The 25,330-nt window shown below is 50.4% G+C and overlaps 1 protein-coding gene across 4 annotated transcripts in view; it reads left to right on the top strand.

Moving 5' to 3' along the window:
- The window catches only part of LOC116939824 (transcription factor Sox-5-like), a 311,281-nt gene that overhangs the window by 35,709 nt on the left and 250,242 nt on the right, over positions 1-25,330 (top strand). For all 4 annotated transcript variants that reach the window (XM_032948675.2, XM_076065203.1, XM_032948674.2 and 1 more), the window contains one exon: positions 16,819-16,978. In XM_032948675.2, the coding sequence (XP_032804566.1) occupies positions 16,819-16,978 (160 nt within the window). The remainder of the gene's footprint in view (positions 1-16,818; positions 16,979-25,330) is intronic.

Here is a 25,330-nt window from a genome sequence, read left to right as displayed (position 1 = left end):
GGCACAGCGGTAAAGGATAACGGCGAGGAGAGAAACTCATTAAAACGAGTCGTGCATTTTTTATTATTCCGCTTGAAGTGAATCTTGCCGAGGCTGGGATGCAAGATCGCGGCCTCTGCTCGCAGCCATCGCCGAGTGCAGTGAGGCACGGCCGGATCCCCCACCTCGCCAGCACTGACCCCCCCCCCCCCCGTCTGCCTGCACCTGCGGCTGCACGGTCTGCACCTGCGGGGTAGGCAGCCTAGGGCTCAGGGAGAGGTGCCGAGCAATCGCCCAAAATCGGACCCCGCTGGCCGAGCCTCTGGGTGCAAACGAAAAATTGTTTTATCCCCCGGCAGATCCCTTGCGTTCAGTCCCAATGTGAGGAATGTCGATGCGAAAGTATATATCTTTTTTTTAATTCCTGAGACATGGAGGATCTGGATGGATGCATGCGGAGAATGTATTGTGTTATGTGTGGCTTAGACAAAGTGGGAAGTCGAGGTGTCGCACCAGCGCACAGGTGACTGCACCTCTGGTGCCGTGGCAGGCAGTAACTTTCAGTGAGAAGTGGTGGAGATGTCTGCAGCACTCGGCTGAAAGATGCTGACGAGAAGTTTTCAAGAGATAAGGAGACTCCTCCGGCTCTTCCCAATATCGGTTGCCATAGTTTCCGTGGGCGTCGTGGATATGCTGAGTGATGCGTGCGGAGTGGCATCGGCGATGTGAACAGCAGCTGCTCGTTGACAGCGTGACGACATCGCATCCGAATGGCCTTTGCGGTGGTGACATTCGTCGAGTGAGTTCACAGGGGTTCGCAAAGCTGGCCAGCGGCGCAGCTGCCCCCACGGCAGCAGCTGCCGGGCTGCTGTTTGATTGCAGAGGGAGGCGTCTGTGTCCGCAAGGGGATGGGCCACGCGTTAAGACACAAGCGGGGACACTGTCCTTTATTCGCGCGCTACTCCGAGACGCGCGATCCACTTTTCGTGCGACGTACAAGAAGGATCTCTCCAGCACGAGGTGGGCTTTCAGACACGCAACTTCCAGAGCCTTCGTATGGGTCCCGCCCGGCTCGACGGGGCGACAGTGAGAGGCATCGGCTGCGGCTGCTTCCCCCGAGCGCCCCTCCAGCCACGGCCTCGTAATCTGCCGCGCGAGTTTTTCTTTTACCCGCGTTCTTACACAATCGTCTGGCCTTACGTCGGCGCTGCACACAACAAGCCTTGCCCAGGGCGTGCACAATGGACGTGACCTTCCACGTGAAAGTGTCATTTTGTCCTTTCCCTAAGGCGGTAACGGTAAGGCCCTCGCGCCGTGCACAATACGGACTAAGCTCTGTGTTATTCAAAACAGCGGGTCAAAGGATGATGCTTTTTTTAAAGAGTATCTTAAATGTTTCCCCCCGTCTATTGCAATGGAGTGTGGGTGTTGGCAGATTTCTCCCTCCCAGACTGAATCGTGACCACGTTAAAGCACAAATTGTGTTTAAAATGCAGATTTCGAGTAAGGTTGTGTTGTGTGTACCGGGCCCTGTGTGTGTGTGTGTGCTCAAATGAACCGTCCTCAAAGGAGGCTGGCTCCATTATTTTCAGACATGTACAAGTGTCTGCTGGAATTAATATTTGTTAATTTAATAGCAAAACAATGTAAGCAATGCCAAATACACAATGAGAGAAGCAGACACCATTTATTCACGTATGCATTGCATTTCACAAACATGATCTTTAAACTGAATGCCTAAATGTAATATACTATCATTAGTTTTTCTCAATTTCAACGTAAAGATACGCATATTAAATACAGCCACTACTGCGCGAAGACCCCGGCCCAGGCCACGCTGGGGGGACTATGTCGCTTGGCTGGCCTAGGAACGCCTGGGATTTCCTCAGGAAGAGCTAGGAGTCTGTCGCCAGGGAAAGGGCGGTCTGGACGGCCCTACTCAACACGCTGACGCCGCGACCCTAACCAGGGCAAGCGGATTGAGAGACGAACAAACGAAATCCAGCCGTGTCAATGTTGGGTGAAGGTTGGCGTCTAGTTGGAACCGTTGGATGAACTTTGGCCCAACATTCCATGCTGATTGGCCAGGTGGCTCATTGGTAGAGCGAGCGGAAGGTTGCATCCTAGTTGGGGGTTGACTCAGCCCTTCATCCCTCTGGTGTCTGTAACATTGGTACTATTTTTCCAGGAATTCAACAGTGGTTCTATGTACATACTCAACCCCTGCCATAGGAATATGGAACTTCCACCACTGCCTCTTCAGGGATGTAATCAGGAGATGAGCACCAATACCTCAATAATCCTTAGAGCAGCACATCACTTTGACTTTTTGTATTACATAGCGAACTTCAAAGTTTCAATACAATTGGCTTCCTTTGTGCACGATGTATGTACGTTGAACTTATTTTGCACCGTACGTATCTAACTGTGCTAGTCGGAGGTGCGGGGGAAGGACATCAAACTAAACACAAAAAGCAGTTTTAAAGAAATGAGTTTTCAATCGAGATGATTTAAAAGTGCATAGCTCCAGTGGCTTCCTAATATCGGAAGCAAGAGCGTTCCAGATGGCTGCAGAAGCGCATCTGAAAGCGCGCGATGCGGTGACCGTCTTTGCTCGATGGGGAGCCAAAAGCCGCTGCGAGGATGACCCGAGGTCACGTGATGGTTTATGCTCCTTGACGTGATCAGTGAGGTGTTGCGGCGTATTTGTGGCAAGCACTTTGTGTGTAACTAGCTTGACTATCCGGCTTCGCCCGGGACTTGGATTCACGACGCCCGGCCGCCTTTGTCTCCCCAGTGGCGATGTTCACACACCACATCAGTTACTCGTTTGAGGCTGAGCCGACATAGGGGAGGCCCAGGTCCGGTTCGAATAATCCGTCACCAGTGGTGGCCGTGAGCGGGAATCGAACTCGGGTTGCCGGTTCGTAGCACAGCGTGCTCACCACTACACTACAATGCGTTACGCTTCCACATGCGCGGGTCACATGACAGATTTGACGTCACAGCTCACGTGTGCAAAAAATATATACATCATTGAGCTCCCCCCCCCCCCCCCCCCCCCCAAAAAAGTGTATTTTTATAATGTTTGCATGGTGTACAGTCTGGAAAATACTCACATGGCATATTTCAAGTTTGTTGCATGTCGGGAAGTGCGCTAAACATTTTGCACAGACACACATATTCACAACTTTGCCTTTTATATATACAGTGAGAGAAAAAAGTATTTTATCCCTTGCTGATTTTGTACGTTTGCCCACTGACAAAGAAATAATCAGTCTATAATTTTAATGGTAGGTTTATTTGAACAGTGAGAGACAGAACAACAACAAAAAAATCCAGAAAAACGCATGTCAAAAATTGTAAAAATTGATTTGCATTTTAATGAGGGAAATAAGTATTTGACCCCCTCTCAATTAGAAATATTTCTGGCTCCCAGGTGTCTTTTATACAGGTAACGAGCTGAGATTAGGAGCATACTCTTAAAGGGAGTGCTCCTAATCTCAGCTTGTTAACTGTATAAAAGACACCTGTCCACAGAAGCAATCAATCAATCAGATTCCAAACTCTCCACCATGGCCAAGATCAAAGAGCTCTCCAAGGATGTAAGGGACAAGATTGTAGACCTACACAAGGCTGGAATGGGCTACAAGACCATTGCCAAGCAGCTTGGTGAGAAGGTGACAACAGTTGGTGCGATTATTCGCAAATGGAAGAAACACAAAAGAACTGTCAATCTCCCTCGGCCTGAAGCTCCATGCAAGATCTCACCTCATGGACTTGCAATGATCATGAGAAGGGTGAGGAATCAGTCCAGAACTACACGGGAGGATCTTGTCAATGATCTCAAGGCAGCTGGAACAATAGTCACCAAGAAAACAATTGGTAACACACTACGCCGTGAAGGACTGAAATCCTGCAGCGCCTGCAAGGTCCCTCTGCTCAAGAAAGCACATATACATGCCCGTCTGAAGATTGCCAATGAACATCTGAATGATTTAGAGGACAACTGGGTGAAAGTGTTGTGGTCAGATGAGACCAAAATGGAGCTCTTTGGCATCAACTCAACTCGCCGTGTTTAGAGGAGGAGGAATGCTGCCTATGACCCCAAGAACACCATCCCCACCGTCAAACATGGAGGTGGAAACATTATGCTTTGGGGGTGTTTTTATGCTAAGGGGACAGGACAACTTCACCACATGAAAGGGACGATGGACGGGGCCATGTACCGTCAAATCTTGGGTGAGAACCTCTTTCCCTCAGCCAGGGCATTGAAAATGGGTCGTGGATGGGTATTCCAGCATGACAATGACCCAAAACACATGGCCAAGGCAACAAAGGAGTGGATCAAGAAGAAGCACATTAAGGTCCTGGAGTGGCCTAGCTAGTCTCCAGACCTTAATCCCATAGAAAATCTATGGAGGGAGCTGAAGGTTCGAGTTGCCAAACGTCAGCCTCGAAACCTTAATGACTTGGAGAAGATCTGCAAAGAGGAGTGGGACAAAATCCGTCCTGAGATGTGTGCAAACCTGGTGGCCAACTACAAGAAACGTCTGACCTCTGTTATTGCCAACAAGGGTTTTGCCACCAAGTACTAAGTCATCTTTTGCAGAGGGGTCAAATACTTATTTCCCTCATTCAAATGCAAATCAATTTATAACATTTTTGACATGCGTTTTTCTGGATTTTGATGTTGTTATTCTGTCTCTCACTGTTCAAATAAACCTACCATTAAAATTATAGACTGATCATTTCTTTGTTAGTAGGCAAACGTACAAAATCAGCAGGGGATCAAATACTTTTTTCCCTCACTGTATGGAGATGAGTGCGATCTTATAATGTATTCGTTCGGCAACCGGAAGCCAATGCAGCTCAGCGAGCATTGGACGGACATGGTTGGATATACATAATAGAGAGATTTCTGCGGTGACCCTTTTGTCTGGATTATTTTCACGTGGGTATAAGTATTGGGTGCGCCAGTGTGCGCGTGTGTGTAATTGTGTGGGGAGCGGTGGTACCGTGGTTAGCGCACTGTGCTACGAACACGTTGACCCGATTTCGATTCCCGTTCATCGTAGTCACGTGCACTTAATAGGGCGCCTTTCACAATGTATCAAGGGCAGCATCGGTGACGAATATTTGAACTGATACTGGACCTCTCGAATTAGTACCGGGTGTGGTGTGTAAACATCAGCACGGGGGAGGTATAATTGTATTTGTGTGTTAGTGAATGCTTGCCCGTGTGGAACGTTTGTGTGTGTTTAGAATGTGGAACGTTCGTTTTGTGCGGTTTAGTCAAAGCCCAGCCGGGAGTAAGCTCCACGCTAGGTCCCGATTGTGGTCCCGAGGAGTTGGGGGGCAGGGAGAGAGGGGTGGGAGGAGTGTGGGGGGAGTGGGGGGAGGTGGAAGAAGTGGTGGGTTGGGAAGAGTGGTGGGGGGGGGGAGTGTGGGGCGGGAGGAGTGGGATGGGTGTGGGGAGTTGGGGGGGTGGAAGGACTGGGGGGTTTGGAAGGAGTGGGGTGGGAGGTGTGGATGGAGAGGGAGGGTTCGGAGGAGTGTAGCGGTGGGCGGAGTGGGGGGGAGTTTTGGGGGTGCGAGGAGTGAGGGGTGGGAGTGTGGGGGAGTAGGAGGAGTGTGAATGAAGATTCGTTTGAAGAAGCCAGGAGAGTTTGCTGTACGTACCTGGTAATGGAAGCGTCAGCTGTCCAGCTGAGATTAAAACATTGTTTTTTTATAACCATATTAAGTTCACTTTCGTCCAACGTTAAATAAGTTCAATATATTTTGGTGTTGTATCCATATGGGTTTAGCTCACATTTCTTAATCATCGCTTTATTTTTGCAAAATAAAAATTACTGTTACTATGATTTTTTTTACAAGATCTGGTGGTAATGTGTTGAACTTTATCACAGTATCCTGCATACTGATTATAGATTTCGGCTGACTGAGAAATATACTTGGGTTTGGCCTGCTGTGGAAAAGGTTGCGACCCTCACCCAATTATTCATGTGCCAATATCACATAGTAACTCACCCACTTGTCCGGGAATAGGCATCTGGGTTCGGGTGGTAGGAATTGAATTGTGTTGAACTGCACCGTTCTGATAGACTTCGGCTGCCTAAGAAACCTGTCCGGGTTTGGTCTTGCCAGGTCACGTATGTGCCACATTATGTAGAATGTGTTGTAGTTGCTTGTAGGCCTCTTGTAAGTTGAATGCACCACGCCTGGTCGCCTTTGTCTCCTAAGTGTAAATGTTTACACACCGCACCACGTACTCATTTGAAGCTAAGTCGACCTAGGGGAGGCCCAGGACCGGTTCAGACAACCCGCTACGCCACCGTTCCCCCTCCCACAGGAGCGAGAAGATATATTCGTGTCGCGGCCTCCTCCGTGATGTTTTCGTCGTCTTTTGAACAACCTGCGAACCTCTTTGTCGCTCCTCTTCGCAACGTCACCCGAACTGAGAGAGGCAGCGCGCGGGCTAGAGGGGGAGGGGGGGAAGTCGTGGGCTGGGATCGAGAAGGCGTCGGAGGCACCGGCTCGCTCCTCGCCACGTGATGCTGCCGTCCCCTGGACTCGCAGGTGCGTTTCACTGCCTCCGTGGCGAATTGAGAGCAACCACAATAAAGTTATTCTGTGCGGGGTACAAAATGAAGAAGAAGAAGAAGCTCCGTCTGTCAAATAGGCACAGGCCGCCTTGTTAGTTTCATCAGATCATGGCTTTATTGACGTTCCGCGTGGCCCGCGTGGGTCATCGACGCTTTGTGCTGCGGCGGGGCTTGCTTCCCCTACTCTGGGTAATCACGTGGAACCCATCAATTGTCCATTCAAGGCAAGTAGCCCGGTGTGAACACACCGACGCCTCCTGCCTGCCAGAGCGACTTTAAGGCACTGCTCGGCGCGGAGCTCTGCTCGCTGTCGGTGCAGGGGACGCGGGGGGGGAGGGAGCGGCGAGCGGGGCGCTGCACGAGCGTCCGTGGCACTTGTTCACGACGCGCGGGGAGCGGTGGTGCAGTGGTTAGCGCGCTGCGCTACGAACCCGGGCCACCCGAGTTTGAATCCCGCTCACGAACATCAACAGCAGTGACGATTATCCGAACCGGTCCTGGGCCTCCCCTAGGTCGACCCGGCATCAAATGAGTACCTGGCGCGGTGTGTAAACAATCGTCACTAGGGAGACAAAGGCGGCCGGGCGTGTTGTTGGCGACCCACCTCGAGCGGCATGTCGGCTTTCATAGGTGCTACTCGCTAACAACACTTGCTCCAACAGTCTGTTTATGGCTATATGGGGGATCTGTGATGAGTCGTACGCTGAGGGCTGCAGTGTGTGAGCGTGGGGTGCTCTGGGAATATTTAGATCCCTCTGGGGCGGCATGATGGTGCAGCGCTACCGCCTGACTCACAGCAAGACGCCGCCTAGCTTCAAATTCCCCACTCGAGTGTCTTTCTGCGTGGAAAGGCATCTGCGTGGTGCTGTGAGAATCAGCATGCATCCTGGAGGAGGAATCTGATGAAGCTTGCGACACTCTTTTTCATAGATATCCAAACAATACTATAAAGGATACTGGAGTAAGATAGAGAAAAATTAAGTCACTGAAAATAAATATATAAAAACATATATGCGGAAGGACCATTGCCCGAAACGTCGATTTTTTTAGGGCAATGTTATTGATACGAACAAGACGAGTTGTTTTTGTGCTTTTGCACTACTACCAACGCAGCATCACCAAACAATGTGCGTGGAGTGTGTTCTCTCTCCCCCCTGTTCTGGATGGGCTTCCTTGGGGTTCTCCGGTTTTCTCCCACAGCGAAACAAGAACCAATGACATGTAACTGATCAATGGCATGTAACTGATCAATGGCATGTAACTGATCAATGGCATGCAACTGATCAATGGCATGTAACTGATCAATGACATGTAACTGATTAATGACGTGTAACTGATCAATGACATGTAACTGATCAATTTAGCACGCAGGCTTTTGTGACCAATAGTATTCATAATAAAGGATGTTTTGGGTTAGATCGAGTAAATACAAATGTGTCGCTAACCCATCACCACCCGACACTGCCTATTAGTAACGTTTGTCACGTAAACCAAACGCGCAAATTCGTTACGACTTCAGCACAATCCTGTCACAATTGTCTGATGATGCTAGTTGTAATTGCGAGCGAAACGTCGTACTCGAATTGTAAATGTTGTGGGTTCACTCTCCAACACACCGGTGTGCTAAAGTCGTAACGAATTTGCACGTTTCGTTTACGTGACAAACCTTACTAGTTGGCTGTGTCGGGTGGTGGTGGGCTAACGACACATTTATATTTACGAGATCTAACCAACAAAACAAACTTTATAATGAACGTAACTGATGTTGACCAAAAATCCCAATGCTGAAAAATCACTTTACAAATCACTCACCTCGGCGTCACACAGCAGCAACATTGGCTCCTGCTGCAAACACTTGGCAGGACGCTCCTGACAACGAGTCTTGAGACTCAGCGAGGCTTTCCTGCGTCAACGAGCCCCATCACACAGCAACGCTGCTTTGCTTATCTTCGAAGTGGAAGAAGGTTGCGACCGGGATGAGGTGCCATTGACGACCTCGATTATCGGCAGCTTGCGCCCCCTCCCCCCCCACGTCTCGTGATGCTCGCCGCTGCGAGGTGGGGACGCGGCGGGGGCAGGGGGGTGTGAAAGGGTGGGGGGGGGGGGCGCACCCCCCTACCCCACCCCCACCCGGGTCGATGAAACGACGCACGCGGCGATGTCGTCCGCTAAACGGCGCCGATTGAATTGCGGCGCGCGCCTTCCCCGACGGGCTGCGGCGTGGACGCCAGCCAAGCAGCCGCTGCCGCTGTCTCAGCACGGCACTGCCGAGGGGAGACTGCCGACGGACGCGTGGCCCCTCGCCCAGCCGCGTCTCGAGTGACGCGGCTACTGCTGGTGCTGCTCGTGCTGGTGCTGCTGCTGCTGCTCGTGCTGCTGGTGCTGCTCGTGCTACTCGTGCTGCTGGTGCTGGTGCTGCTGGTGCTGCTGGTGCTCGTGCTGCTGGTGCTGCTGGTGCTGCTGGTGCTACTGGTGCTGCTCGTGCTGCTGCTGCTGCTGCTCGTGCTGCTGGTGCTGCTCGTGCTGGTGCTGCTGGTGCTGCTGGTGCTCGTGCTGCTGGTGCTGCTGGTGCTGCTGGTGCTCGTGCTGCTGGTGCTGCTCGTGCTGCTGCTGCTCGTGCTGCTGGTGTTGCTCGTGCTGCTGGTGTTGTTGGTGCTCGTGCTGCTGGTGCTGCTGGTGCTGCTGGTGCTCGTGCTGCTGGTGCTGCTGGTGCTGCTCGTGCTGCTCGTGCTGCTGCTCGTGCTGCTGCTCGTGCTGCTTGTGCTGCTGGTGCTGCTGGTGCTGCTGGTGCTGCTCTTGCTGCTGGTGCTGCTGGTGCTGCTGGTGCTGCTCGTGCTGCTACTGCTGCTGCTAGTGATGCTAGTGCTACTCGTGCTGCTGCTGGTACTGCTGCTAGTACTGCTGGTAGTGCTGCTGCTGCTGCTGCTGATCGTGCTGCTGTTGCTGATACTGCTGCTTCTAGTGATACTGCTGCTAGTAATACTGCTGCTTCTAGTGATACTGCTGCTAGTAATACTGCTGCTTTTAGTGATACTGCTGCTAGTAATACTGCTGCTGCTGCTAGTGCTGCTACTGGTGCAGCTGCTGCGTGGTGAGAAGTGTAGCTCAGTTCGCGTCTGTAAGGGCGAAGACTGAGGAGGGCACGAAGCCATCTGAGACCAAATACCTCCATGTTGCACTGTGACTAGTGTCCAGCGTGCTTCCCCTGTACAGCTCCATGCTGCACAGTGACTAGTGTCTAGCGTGCTTCCCCTATACAGCTCCATTCTGCACTGTGTCTAGCGTGTGAAGTTTTTGCTCTGTGCATCGCACCTCTCCCCAAGAATGCCGTGTGTGGCGATTTTCGCTGTGGAGGGAAGCTTCCCCGTGGTGCCATTCTGGTGTCGTGGGTCCAAAATAATAATAAATAAAAACATCCAAGATTGCCACAAATTAATTCCAAATGTTTAAGTTTGAATTTGAGTTTCTTGTGCGCTTTTGCCAAGTCTGTCGTACAAGAAACGGTCACATAGGGCAGATGTGTCCACTTCTTGGTGCGGTTATTCTTTTCGAAAACCAAAACCCACATCCACAAAAAAATCTTACCACTCGCTGACCCATTTGTAAAGATTATCGCAGAGTTCAACGCTTTTCACCAAGCAATTAATACTAGCCGGTGGCTGGGCGGTAGAGCGAGCGGCTCGCAATCGGAAGGTTGAGAGTTTTAATCCCGCCTGGGAATTACTCAGCCAATCATTCTTCGTGGGGTCAATACAATTGGCACCCGTTTGTGGGTACGTGAACGGCGTTTGTCCCATGCATAGAATTACCCGGCCCCCGCCATAGGAATGTGGAATTTTCACCCCGACTAAGAGCAGCAGATGAGCACCAATGCCTCTATGATGCTTTACTGAGCACCCACCAACTCACTCACACACCCTCTCACCCACTCGCTCACCCGCTCGCCTTTCTACAAACAGGACGAACAATGAAAAATGCTTCAATACAAATCAAAACCAGCGTCAAACAGTATTTGAGTGTCTTTTATTAATCATCAAAAGTGGCATCGCAGTGTTTTTTTTTCAATTTATAATAATTAGTGACTTCGCATTGATTCCGACTCCTCGATAATTAAATACGATTACATTTTAGAGAGTGCATAATCGGCATAACACCGCCACGTGTCGGTGTTTTTGCTTTAATTTGGGTTGGCGTGCGTTCGCCGCGCGTGTTCACTGCGCCTCCAATGTGCGTGGGGTGTGCGGCGCCACACAGCGCTGCGTCCGTGCTGCGGGGACGGAGGCTCGCGCTGCGTGCAGGGAGGAAGTTCGTTAGCCCAGGCCCCGGAGTCTGTTCACAAATCGGTAATTGATTAGAGAGACAAGCAGGGGGAGGAAAAATTTTTAAAAAATCAATGCTGTAATTTCAATATGAAACGTTATAAAAGATGCGTTAACTGCAAGTTTGCTGTTCATTAACGGTATCCGTTAAGTGTGACAATGTTCTGCATAATTAATAAGCCCTTTGGGTGAAACACATCAGCAAACTTATAAGGTGCACAGTGGTTCCCCGGGTTCGCTTGTATCTTTCCGAAACTTCCCAAAAAAAATGGCCTTGCACTTTGATTAACTGTCATTGTTGACAGGGGCAAACGCGTGCTTTTTGCTGTTTGGAAATGTAAAACGTGTCGTGTGCTCTGGCGACGGCTGTGACCTGCCATTAATTTTCACGGCTCATTGCCGCTCCGTGGCCACTGAAAATATTTGGGGGGAAAAAAATCAACCGCTCGGAATTTTATTGAGTTTAAGATCCTCCTACCCCGTGTTAAAGGCTTTAAATGGAGTGGCTCTTCTACCAGGAAGTTAATTCAGCCACGCACTCCACGAAGATGACTCAGCCACACGCTCCTCCACTGACATCTCTGAGATCCACCGATCATGCCCACCTACTACAGCTGTCACCGCACTTCAAACTCCGGCCCTGGGGCGTCCACAGAACTCTTATCCTCACGGCATCCCGGCTCTGGAGTTCCCTGCCCCTTGGAGGTCAGGATCTCACAGTCGATGTAGACTTTTTGAGTCCCGGATGAACACAAAACCAGCTGTTTAACACGGCCGCCTCTCTCTCTCTCTAGTCCTCTGTCTCTTAAAGTCTCTCTCTTCTCACGTATTTGCCTCCATTACTTGCGTGACACTGTTGAGATCCGTTGTTTAAGGACGTCTTATACATTATTGTTGTTCAGTGCAGCCAACACAAAAGTAGCAAGCGTGTGATGCAAACGATAAATGAACTCCGTTACCAACTGTGATGAGTATCACCACCGCCACCACACGTAGCCAACACCGATAGCACGTGAGACCCATCTGTGATCAGCACCACCAACACCACCACACGTAGCCAGCACCGATATCACGTGAGACCCATCTGTAGGGTGCGCCTGGCCAGGGGGCTTGGTGGGAGAGAGAGAGCGACTCACAATCAGAAGGTTGCGAGTTAAAATCCTGCTTCGGGAGATGACACATCGTCCCTACCTCCTTTAAGGGTTGATAAAAATGATCACCACTTTGTGGGGAATTCAACAATGATTGTGCTGTGTTTTTCCTTGGCCCGCGCATATCAATTCGGAATTTCCTCCACTGGCTCAGTGGCTTTTATCAGGAGATGAGCGTATTCTCAATTGCTTATATGGGCAGGAAATCACTTTGACTCGTCTCTCTGTGGGGGGGGGGGGGGGGGGGGGATGTGAGTGACAGGCACAGGAAGGCGGAGACGCGGGAAGTTTACAGCGGGGGGTTAACAGCCTCTCTTACCCGCGCACCCGGAGTGCCGCGGTGTCACAGGGCCCACTCCTACGGGAGCCGGCGATGGCCCAGCCTCATAGTGACCCCCGTGGCCCCCTGTTGGGCCGTCTCAAGGCCGTGTGAACAAGGCGACGTTTGGCCTGGACTTTCAGGGGACAGTTACCAAGGCTGTTGGATTTATTTATTGGAAGAAACAAAATTTGTCACCATCAAAATCCCTTGAGGTAGAACATCTCGTCTGCAAGGGGTGCCAGGTGTCATCTGTGGGCCCATGGAGTGTAAATGGCGGTGGGTGAAGTAGCCCCTTAACGGCAGGAGGGAGCCGCTCTCATATTGTCCTGGACTGAAGCCCAGAATAGCCTGGGACCATGCCTAGTAATTCTTGAATGCATGCTAATTAACCTCCTTCTGATATACTCTGCGGCTAAGGGTTGTGGTGCATTATTAACCTTATTTTCCATTCTCATAGATACAAAGTGGTGCTCATTTTGTTGACTCTCTCGAGGGATGATAGGTTGAGTCAATCCCCCAAACCAGGATTTGAACTCGCAACCTTCGCACTGAAAGCCGCCCGCTCTAAAACCCTCTACCGCTGCAAAAAAAACATCGCGCTGTCTTTTTGTTCTAGGCTACATGCAGATTGAGACCGTAAGGCAAGCTCAGGGCTCAATAACAGGAGGGCACGTAAAAGGCACAGCCCTGATCCCTGACCTATGCTGCTCATGTGTCAACCTGCTGTATTTTATTCCGTCTGTTGTTGCAATTGTCGTTCTTCCATTTCCCGTTGTTGCTATCCGGCAAAAACTGTTGTATTTATGCATGTCGGTGGACTTCTTTCGCACCGTTCGTCACCAAACCGTGCTAACCGGAGGTCCTGGTGGTGCAGCGGTTATTGCGCTATGAATCCGGCGACCCGATAATTCAATTTGACGCTCACGGCCACCGACTCCGCTGACGTTAGCGGGTCCGCCCAGCTCTAAGTCCTCCCATTTCACCTGAGCGAACCATCTCCTCTCTGGTCCAAGCTCTTTCAGTTTATCCTCCCTGTGCGTGCGTTTTGGCGGCCATGCGGGGCTCCTGGAGACAGCCAACGGCATCCTCCTCGCACACTCGACGAGCCCGCCGTCTAAACCTTGTCGAGAAGTTTCTGACTTTTAACACAACCAATCATAGATATCCATTGCAATTTATATGACTACATTGACCCCCCCCCCCTCTAGGCTTCGCACTTGATTGGCTCATAGTGATAACATCACAATTACCCCTCTATTTAAGACTGACACAGGAGGAGGATTTCTCCACAATTCTGGCTGTCACCTGATGATGCTGGTTGTTGTAATTACCGGCGAAATGGCACGGTACTCGAATTGTAAAGGTTGAGGGTTTACTCTCTAACACACAGCCGGTGAGTGCTGGACTAGTAACTAATTGGAAAGTTTGATTTACGCGACAGACCTCGCTGATTGGCCATGTCGGGTGGTGGCGGGTTTAACGACACACATTTACATTCACGCGGTCTAACCCAACGAAAAAAAAAGAGAATCCCCCCCCCCCCCATCATGGTTCCTTTTCCGATGTCTGCGAACCTCCTCGCACAAATCCAGTTCGGGTGAACCCAGCGGGCTCTTTGGAGCGGACCCAGCGGGCGTTCGGTGGAGCCGCGGTCGCGTGCCCGCGAGTGACACCGGCCGCTTGCGGGGAGCCTCCAGACACAACAGGCGATTGCCACACGCGCGGCGGCTCAACTCTCATTCGCTCTGCCAGCTTGGCGATCGCCTGCACGTTGCCACAGTTGAAGAAGATGTTTAATGTGCACAAGTGTACCTTGTGCATGCACAGCGAGGGCTTTGTACACTGTTTATGTATCCATTACAAGGCTCTGGCTGGGCATAGCTGCGTGTGTGGCTCCACATCCCGAGTCAACACACATCGCTCCGAGTATCTAGGACCAATGCAGGCAAATACTCACATGAGCGACGTTGCGAAACGGGAGCTTTTCTTGTTTTCGTACTTCCTTAACCACTGAATTCCTTCTCAGTCTGCACCTCCAACCATGCTACTCTCCAGCTCTCTCCCCACACTCCATCAACCATTCTCTGTCCACTGTTCAATGAAGGCCTTCGGATGTTGCTGCTGCTGCCGCCTTCCCTGTGGCACCTCGCCACGGTGCGCAACTTAACCCCTCCACCTGCACGGTAGCAGTCTTGCCACACGCGTACTTTCACTCCTTTGAGCAAAAACGAAACTTGTACAATCAACAAAGTAAGATCATAGTTTGGAGAATATCTCCGGCAAATCGTGCAGCGTAACACGTTGCGGCGGTCCCTGGAAGCGGACCGTCATCAGAGCGGTGGAACAGGCACAGCGAGAGCCGCTTATGAGCCCCTCCGGAAACTGAACCCGGTGGCGAAGAGTCGTGAAGAAGGCCGTTGTCTAAGCACGGCGCATCGGCTTCTGCGACGTTCGGATCATAAACGTGGACACTGGCAAGGAAAATGTTGGTGGAAATGTTTTTGCAAAGAAGCGAGGAGATGGCTGCAGAGTTACACAGAAAAAGGCAGGGAGCGGGACACACGGAGCAAACTTCACACGCGCGCGCGCTCAGAGACGTTGTTGGCTCTTAGGGAAAGCGCTTTGAGTTTGGGCAGTGTCGATGGGAGGAATGATGGCCGATGGGTAAGACCAACGGCGGAATGGCAGGCAAAGGAGGGAATGCACCACGAGAGGACGACCACTGGGAACACGAAGCGGCGGGATCAGCGCATGTACAGCAGCGTGCGGAGGGGGTGCGGGGGGAATAGCAGGGGAATCATCCAGCAGTGGATTGATCAGGGCTGACGATCGTGACGGTGAGCGTGCAGCGGTAGGTTGCGTGTGCGGTGACGGATACGGGTGAGCGTTATCGCGCTGCGCACGCTTCCTCACCCACACACCCCGGGCAGGCTCTGCCAATCAATGAGAGCCCCGCAGCCAATGTACACATTGGGTCAGGCCATGACGGGCGGCAGCGGCAGGAACGTTCTGCATTGTGTTCTGACAATGGGTTGCGCGCGCGTTCAAGGTACCGTGCCACCGGTCCGCACATTGTTCGAGTCGCGTTTCCCTCTCGTCCCGTTACGCAGCATTCCCTAATTGTTGTGATTTTAGCAGCTGACAGGGTGATGCTGAAACCCGTGAGCGCACACATTCAGATAGCTTCATTATAGGCGTGCGCGCGCGCGTGTGTGTGTGCTGTAAAGCGATTGCTATTCATGAGATAAACCAATATGCCTGGCAGCTATATACTTATTTGCAGCTTGAACACAACAACAGGAGAGAGTGGAGGGTCCGTGGAGAGGCGGTTAAATCACAATAGCCTCTCTTTTAGTGCTATCGGAGGAGCCCCGTGCCTCGGCCGGATCAATGTGCACCTGGAGTCCTCCGCGTGCACTTTAAAGCTCAGCGATGTTTCCAGCGAGCTGGCAAGCGCTGAAACTCGCCAGTCACAAGTAGCCCCGAAAAAACCCCGACCTCCACGCGGCCTATCACTTGTGATGGCCAGGTCGCGTGTGCAAAACACACAAGCGAATAACTCAGTGGGCTTTGTCTGCTAGGGTGGGGATGGTTTCGTGTTGTATCTGTTTTTGTTTGGGTGGTTTGTTTACCTTGCTTGTACTTTACACTACATTCGTGTTCTTGTTGTTGTGCTGTTTGTTGTTGTAACGTTTTTACCCGCCCAGACTGGACATCTGTGAAAAAGAGCTTTGTAGCTCATCGGATTCCTCCAGTATAAATAAATATTCTAATTCTGATTCTGACCTGTCGCGATATTTCCCCGGGAATGGAGAAGCTTGCAGCGAAGGTGACGTGGGGCTGTACTGCCTCGTGCGGAATCCTCCCAGGAGTTGTGGACTTGATGCATCCTCGTACTCGTGAAATTATCACCCTGAGTCAATTTCAATGGTTGACTTCATTTTACCACCTTCTCTTAGCTTAACCACTGTCATGTTTACGTACTTTTGTGTGGTATTTTTGTAATTATTCTGTCACGCTGTTGTTTAAATAATTTTTTGTTGCCCTGAATGTTTTTGGGTTATTTGGTTTGTTTCTGCTCTGATTTCTCTTTGCTTCATCACTTTGCCTTTGATGACATCGATTTTGTCTTTTGTGGTGACTCGTTGACCGCTCGTACGCGTGAGACTCCTCCTCTAATCCTGGCCTCTTGAGCTGTCACCTGGTTCAACGTAAACTTTTTATTTTTAAACATGCAGGGTATGTTTCCGCCCGCGGTAATTGCCTGCGACGGGGCGCTACTGTGCACGTAAACTGGAGTGGGGGGGGGGTGGTGTGGGTAGGAGACCCCGGTGCGGGGCCGGTAATTGGGATTGAACGCGCTGCTGTACGGCTGAAGGATTTATTGCGACGCGCGCCTGAGTGGATTTGTTTGCGGGCGGTTTGTGCGGCTGCCGCAGAGCGGGAGCGACTCGCCACCGAAGAGCGAGGAGGGCGGCCGGGAGAGCGGAGCCGGGGGCGCCCTGGGGACCCCCGAGCGGCGCAAGGGCAGCCTGGCGGACGTGGTGGACTCGCTCAAGCAGAAGAAGCTGGAGGAGCTCACGCGCGGCGACAACCACGGTGGGTGCGGGCGCGTGCGCGTGCGGGCATCACCTGCCTAAGTAGGTCACGCGCTCTCCATGCCCTCCCGCCAACGCGCTCCGTATTCGGGACGCGTTTTCTTAACCCCCAAAAGCCCCCCCCCCAAAAAAAATGGTCAAGCGGTCCGGCAAAGCGGCGTCGCTCCGTGAGACCTCCGCGCCAATCGGCCTCCGCGGGGTTGACGCAGGGGGGACCGGTGCTTGTGCAACCGGTGACTCAATCCCTAGCATTGGATTTCGTCATTTGCGCCAACTCCACCTGTTTTCACTTCTCTTGCGTCCTGGGCTCTGCAGTCAGCGGTCCACTTCACGGCAGACAAATTTTCAGCTCGAAGGGTCTTTGGGCTTGGGGATTTCACGAGGGCCTCCTACAGCTGCGTGTGTCAGCCGCAATATGTCTTCAGCTGGCCGTGTGCGCAACGCTAGCCAAAGGGCAGAGCACAGCCAACCTGCCACAATCGCATCAAGCCCTCCAGTTTAGCAGTAAAGGGATTTACTTGAACAATATTGGCCTCCCGAGAAGCCTGGCTCCCTCGACCAGGGGTGGGATATAAATATGTGTGGCGTTACTAAACCATCTGTACCATCTGTACCGGGCTCACACATCACAGACTCCACACAACAAAACCACCACCACGCTGATCAATAATGTAACTGAAACATCCTTTTCATTTTTAACTTTAAAAGATATATTTTTTCTTTCTTTCAGGAAACACACCTACAAATCATAGCGCATTATGCCAGCAATATTTTGCTTAAAGTGCTAATTTATTTTAAAAAAATTACTTAGAAATATTGAACAATAATTCAAACAAAGTATTTGGTGGTGCAGAAACAACACTAGACTTCGTGTTGTTGAATAGAGTGTTGTTGTTTTTGTTGCGATGATGAGAATTGACACGACTATCAACGTAGTGTGTCACTCCTCTCAGGATAAGGCAGTCCGTGCTACAGGCAGGGTCCCCCTCCTCCCCACCCATTCTCCCATGAGGCCTCTCAACCCCCCTCTCACTCACAGCTCCCCACTCATAGTGTGTACACACCGTGTACACACCACACACAATGTACACACCACACACAGTGTACACACACAGGGTACACACCACACACAGTGTACACACTAAACAGTGTACACACCACACACAGTGTACAGACTACACAGTGTACACACCACACACAATGTACACACCACACACAGTGTACACACTACACACAGTGTACACACCACACACAGTGTACACACCACACACAATGTACACACCACACACAGTGTACACACACAGTGTACACACCACACACCGTGTACACACCACACACAATGTACACACCACACACAGTGTACACACAGGGTACACACCACACACAGTGTACACACTACACACAGTGTACACACCACACACAGTGTACACACTACACAGTGTACACACCACACACAATGTACACACCACACACAGTGTACACACTACACAGTGTACACACCACACACAGTGTACACACACACAGTGTACACACCACACACAGTGTACACACCACACACAATGTACACACCACACACAGTGTACACACTGCACACAGTGTACACACCACACACCGTGTACACACCACACACAATGTACACACCACACACAGTGTACACACACAGTGTACACACACAGTGTACACACCACACACCGTGTACACACCACACACAGTGTACACACACAGTGTACACACCACACACAGTGTACACACACAGTGTATACACTACACACAGTGTACACACACACAGTGTACACACACAGTGTACACACTACACACAGTGTACACACACAGTGTACACACCACACACAATGTACACACCACACACAGTGTACACACACAGTGTACACACACAGTGTATACACCACACACAGTGTACACACATAGTGTACACACCACACACAGTGCACACACCACACACAATGTACACACTAGACAGTGTACACACCACACACAATGTACACACTACACAGTGTACACACCACACACAGGGTACACACCACACACAGTGTACACACTACACACAGTGTACACACTACATAGTGTACACACCACACACAGTGTACACACCAAACACAGTGTACACACCACACACAGTGTACACACACAGTGTACACACCACACACAGTGTACACACACACAGTGTACACACTACACAGTGTACACACCACACACCGTGTACACACTACACACAGTGTACACACCACGCAGTGTACACACACACACAGTGTACACACCACACACAGTGTACACACACAGTGTACACACACACAGTGTACACACCGTGTACACACCACACACAATGTACACACCACACACAGTGTCACAGTGTACACACAGTGTACACACCACACACAGTGTACACACACACTGTACACACACAGTGTACACACTACACACAGTGTACACACCACACACAGTGTACACACTACACACAGTGTACACACACACAGTGTACACACCACACACAATGTACACACCACACACAGTGTACACACACAGTGTACACACACCGTGTACACACCACACACAGTGTACACACACAGTGTACACACCACACACAGTGTACACACAGTGTACACACCACACACAGTGTACACACTAGACAGTGTACACACCACACACAATGTACACACTACACAGTGTACACACCACACACAGTGTACACACTACACACAGTGTACACACACACAGTGTACACACCACACAGTGTACACACACACACACACAGTGTACACACCACACACAGTGTACACGCACAGTGTACACACCACACACAGTGTACACACACAGCGTACATACCACACACAGTGTGCACATTACACACAGTGTACACACACAGTGTGCACATTACACACAGTGTACACACACAGTGTACACACACACACATAGTGTACACACCACACACAGTGTACACACCACACACAGTGTACACACACAGTGTACACACCACACACAGTGTACACACTACACAGTGTACACACCACACACAGTGTACACACTACAGTGTACACACACACAGTGTACACACCACACACAGTGTACACACTACACACAGTGTACACACACAGTGTACACACTACACAGTGTACACACCACACACAGTGTACACACTACAGTGTACACACACACACAGTGTACACACCACACACAGTGTACACACTACACACAGTGTACACACACAGTGTACACACTACACAGTGTACACACCACACACAGTGTACACACTACAGTGTACACACCACACACAGTGTACACACTACACACAGTGTACACACACAGTGTACACACACAGTCTACACACCACACACAGTGTACACACTACACACAGTGTACACACGACACACAGTGTACACACTACACACAGTGTACACACCACGCAGTGTACACACCACACAATGTACAGACCACACAGTGTACACACCACACACAGTGTACGCACCACACAGTGTACACACCACACAGTGTACACACACAGTGTATACACCACACAGTGTACACACCACACACAGTGTACACACCACACACAGTGTACACACACACAGTGTACACACACAGTGTACACACCACACACAGTGTGCACACTACACACAGTGTACACACGCAGTGTACACACCACACACAGTGTACACACACACAGTGTACACACACAGTGTACACACCACACACAGTGTGCACACTACACACAGTGTACACACGCAGTGTACACACCACACACAGTGTACACACACACAGTGTACACACACAGTGTACACACACACACACAGTGTACACACCACACACAATGTACACACCAAACACAGTGTACACACCACACACAGTGTACACACTACACATAGTGTACACACACACAGTGTACACACTACACAGTGTACACACCACACACAGTGTGCACACCACACACAGTGTACACACTACACACAGTGTACACACACAGTGTACACACTACACAGTGTACACACCACACACAGTGTACACACTACAGTGTACACACACACACAGTGTACACACCACACACAGTGTACACACTACACACAGTGTACACACACAGTGTACACACTACACAGTGTACACACCACACACAGTGTACACACTACAGTGTACACACCACACACAGTGTACACACTACACACAGTGTACACACACAGTGTACACACACAGTCTACACACCACACACAGTGTACACACTACACACAGTGTACACACGACACACAGTGTACACACTACACACAGTGTACACACCACGCAGTGTACACACCACACAATGTACAGACCACACAGTGTACACACCACACACAGTGTACGCACCACACAGTGTACACACCACACAGTGTACACACACAGTGTATACACCACACAGTGTACACACCACACACAGTGTACACACCACACACAGTGTACACACACACAGTGTACACACACCGTGTACACACCACACACAGTGTGCACACTACACACAGTGTACACACGCAGTGTACACACCACACACAGTGTACACACACACAGTGTACACACACAGTGTACACACCACACACAGTGTGCACACTACACACAGTGTACACACGCAGTGTACACACCACACACAGTGTACACACACACGGTGTACACACACAGTGTACACACACACACACAGTGTACACACCACACACAATGTACACACCAAACACAGTGTACACACCACACACAGTGTACACACTACACATAGTGTACACACACACAGTGTACACACTACACAGTGTACACACCACACACAGTGTGCACACCACACACAGTGTACACACTACACACAGTGTACACACACAGTGTACACACCACACACAGTGTACACACACACAGTGTACACACCACACACAGTGTACACACACACACGCACACAGTGTACACACCACACACAGTGTACACACACAGTGTACACACCACTCACAGTGTACACGCAGTGTACACACCACACACAGTGTACACACCACACACAGTGTACACACACACAGTGTACACACCACACACAGTGTACACACACACAGTGTACACATACACAGTGTACACACCACACACAGTGTACACACCACACACAGTGTACACATACACAGTGTACACACCACACACAGTGTTCACACACATAGTGTACACACACAGTGTACACACCACACACAGCGTACACACTACACAGTGTACACACTACACACAGTGTACACACTACACAGTGTACACACCACACACAGTGTACACACCACACACAGTGTACACACCGTGTACTCGGTGTGTGTAGTGTGTACACTGTGTGTGGTGTGTACACACAGTGTACCCTGTGTGTGGTGTGTACACGGTCTGTAGTGTACGCACAGTGTACACACACTGCAGTGTTCCTCGGTCTCGTCAAATCTCTCACATCAACTTCACGTTGTGGGTGGTCTGTGAGCCGGTGAAGCGTCGCTATTTAGTTTGCGCGAAGTGTCGGGCTGTAAGGTGTTCACGTGAGCGTTCCTCAACACATTGATATCTCAACACATTGATATCTACACTCTGCGTTCGTTGCCTTGGTATTTGACGCTGCGTTGCGTATTCTACACAGGCCACGTTTTCGTGGTCTGTTTGGGCTTTGTGCACACAGAGACTCCTTGCTTCATGTGGCCCCTGGGGCTAAACGTTGCCTCGACGTCGCTTGCTTTACCCGGGGAAGCTTCGTGCCGAGTCTCGAGAACGTTTGCAGGAGGGGGAAATGTTGCCGCGTGTGCGTGACCCTACTTGAGTCATTTGCAGGTAACGTTTCGGCATCGGAATGCTTTTCCATTGCCGGTTACATTGCGTGGTTCGCTGTAAGCTATATGGGGAGAGAAAGCAGAGAAGCCGCAGGAATCCCATGCAGAACAGGGGGGCACACTCACGGAAAAGGTGCCCATGTCAGGAATAGAACCCAGGGCCCCTCCTTGCTGTGAGACAAACATTTTTACCACTGCTGCTGCCGCCCTGCCGCTCAAATATATACAAACATCATCCCGTCGTTATGATGTTGAGAACGAGTTACTCACACTGCCACTTGATGCTAATGAGAGGAAATCTGTGAGGGTTATTACTTCTGCCGAAGCTAAATCACCCCCCTCACACTCTTCCCCAATAACAAAGCGACTCCCTTTCAGCAATCAAAAACTGCTAGCAGGTTATTGCCTGATTTGCGAGGCCAAGCTGACAGCACCAGACAGACACGGACACCATGCCTGAGCTGCGAGGCCAAGCTGACACCACCAGACAGACACGGACACCATACCTGAGTTGCAGGGCTCCTGACAGCACCAGACAGACCCCGTCAACGAGTGGAGTGACTGCGCTTGGACTCCAACACATTTAGAGAGGACCACTACTCTACCACCTTTGATTGGATGCCTTTTGGTGTCACGCGTTGTGCGATTAGCAGAGACTAATGGAGGCCGGGATAATGTTCAGCACGGTTGTCTTCGTACGGTACGAAAGAAGTTCAACATACTGTACATGTTATCGGTTTATGGTCTTGTTTTTTACAGACATTTGGATCTTGTGTTGAAGCACCACTTGCTGGTAGATTTACTGTATACTGTATATACAGGGTGGTTCAAAAAACTGTTAACACTTCAGAGAATTTGCAACAATACCCCAAGAAATGTGCCTCCGGGCTCTGGAGACCAGCTGGAGAAGATTCGAGGCACGCGTTGACAATGATGGCGAACAAGTGGAGACTCTTTGACTTTTTGAAGCTATTAACATGCAGATGTTATCGTGTCACAGTGTATTATCCGTTCTTTTTCCCATTGAGTGTAGTAATTGAAACGTGTAAAGTACGAGAACACGCAATACAACAGAAGACATTCATGCAGCCAGCAACAAACATATCTAACAATACACAAAGGTGTGCAGCATTGCATCTTTCAAATGTTCCTAAACCTTGTCCGGACCAACAGCTCAAAAGAACTGAATGTGTGGCCATGTCTGAAGACGCATTTTTGTTGCATTCATGAGAGTGCTCATCGTGTAAAGGTACAAGTCCTCTCCATATATGAGGCTCGCAGAGGCACATGCTAGCAGAGAACGTCGATGCCTGAACTGTAGTGATGAGTCCCAAAGAGGGTTAAACCGTTCTGCAGCCGTCTCTTTGTTTCACTGCTGCCTGCTGTTGGGATGGCCACATTTTCACAAACTCTTTGAAGTGGTGGTTCTAAACAACAACATGGTTGCACAGTCAGTTATTTTGTGCTTGTGATCTGGACAAGGCCGAGAGCTTTGGCACATGCAATGTTGCACACCTCTGTGTGCATCGTTAAATCCAGCCTAATAAATCTAGAAGGATTATTTTCGAGGGACACCCGGATTTCATGAAATATGTTCAGCAAATGCCAATGTGTAAGCCGCACATACACTCTGACTATTATATGTTTTAAATGTATTTTAACGATTCAGCATTTAGTTTACATATACACTGCAGATTTTGTGCTTAAATTGTCGTCCTTCGCCCGCACCTCCGATTAGCACGGTTGGCTACGTGCGGTGCGAAAGAAGTTCAACACGCAGTACACACGTAGACGAGGGGGTGCCAAGCGCGTCACGCGATGCACAAGAGCTCTGTGGGCTGTGACGGTCGTCAGGTCGGGTTGACTGAGTCGACATAGGGCGGTGCGTGTTTCAAGACCTCCGTGGATTTCACTACTGCGCTATACAAGTTCGTGTTTCATATTCAAGTAGCTGCTATGCCATCTGCCATTTTGAGTATTGAGAATGTATTTGTTGGTGTTAGTTCTTGAAAGCATTTGCCAATGAGTGACTCTAACCGCTCACTGCGACTCTTAACCGCTCACTGTGACTCTTAACCGCTCACTGCGACTCTAAATCGCTCACTGTGACTCTAACCGCTCACTGTGACTCTTAACCGCTCACTGCGACTCTTAACCGCTCACTGCGACTCTAACTCGCTCACTGTGACTCTAACCGCTCACTGCAACTCTAAATCGCTCACTGTGACTCTAACCGTTCACTGTGACTCTAACCGCTCACTGTGACTCTTAACCACTCACTGTGACTCTAACCGCTCACTGTGACTCTTAACCGCTCACTGTGACTTATAATCGCTCACTGTGACTCTTAACCGCTCACTGTGACTCTTAACCGCTCACTGTGACTCTTACCGCTCACTGTGACTCTTAACCGCTCACTGTGACTCTTAACCGCTCACTGTGACTCTTAACCGCTCACTGTGACTCTTACCGCTCACTGTGACTCTTAACCGCTCACTGTGACTCTTAACCGCTCACTGTGACTTTAACCGCTCACTCAGTGGAGATTGAGTAACAAA

The sequence above is a fragment of the Petromyzon marinus genome, chromosome 7 (assembly GCF_048934315.1).
Source record: "Petromyzon marinus isolate PM22_M1 ecotype Great Lakes invasive population chromosome 7, UKy_Petmar_22M1.pri1.0, whole genome shotgun sequence".
Lineage (NCBI taxonomy): Eukaryota > Metazoa > Chordata > Hyperoartia > Petromyzontiformes > Petromyzontidae > Petromyzon > Petromyzon marinus.
The sequence above is the reverse complement of the archived record's forward strand: the minus strand, read 5'-3'. Positions and strand labels throughout refer to the sequence as shown.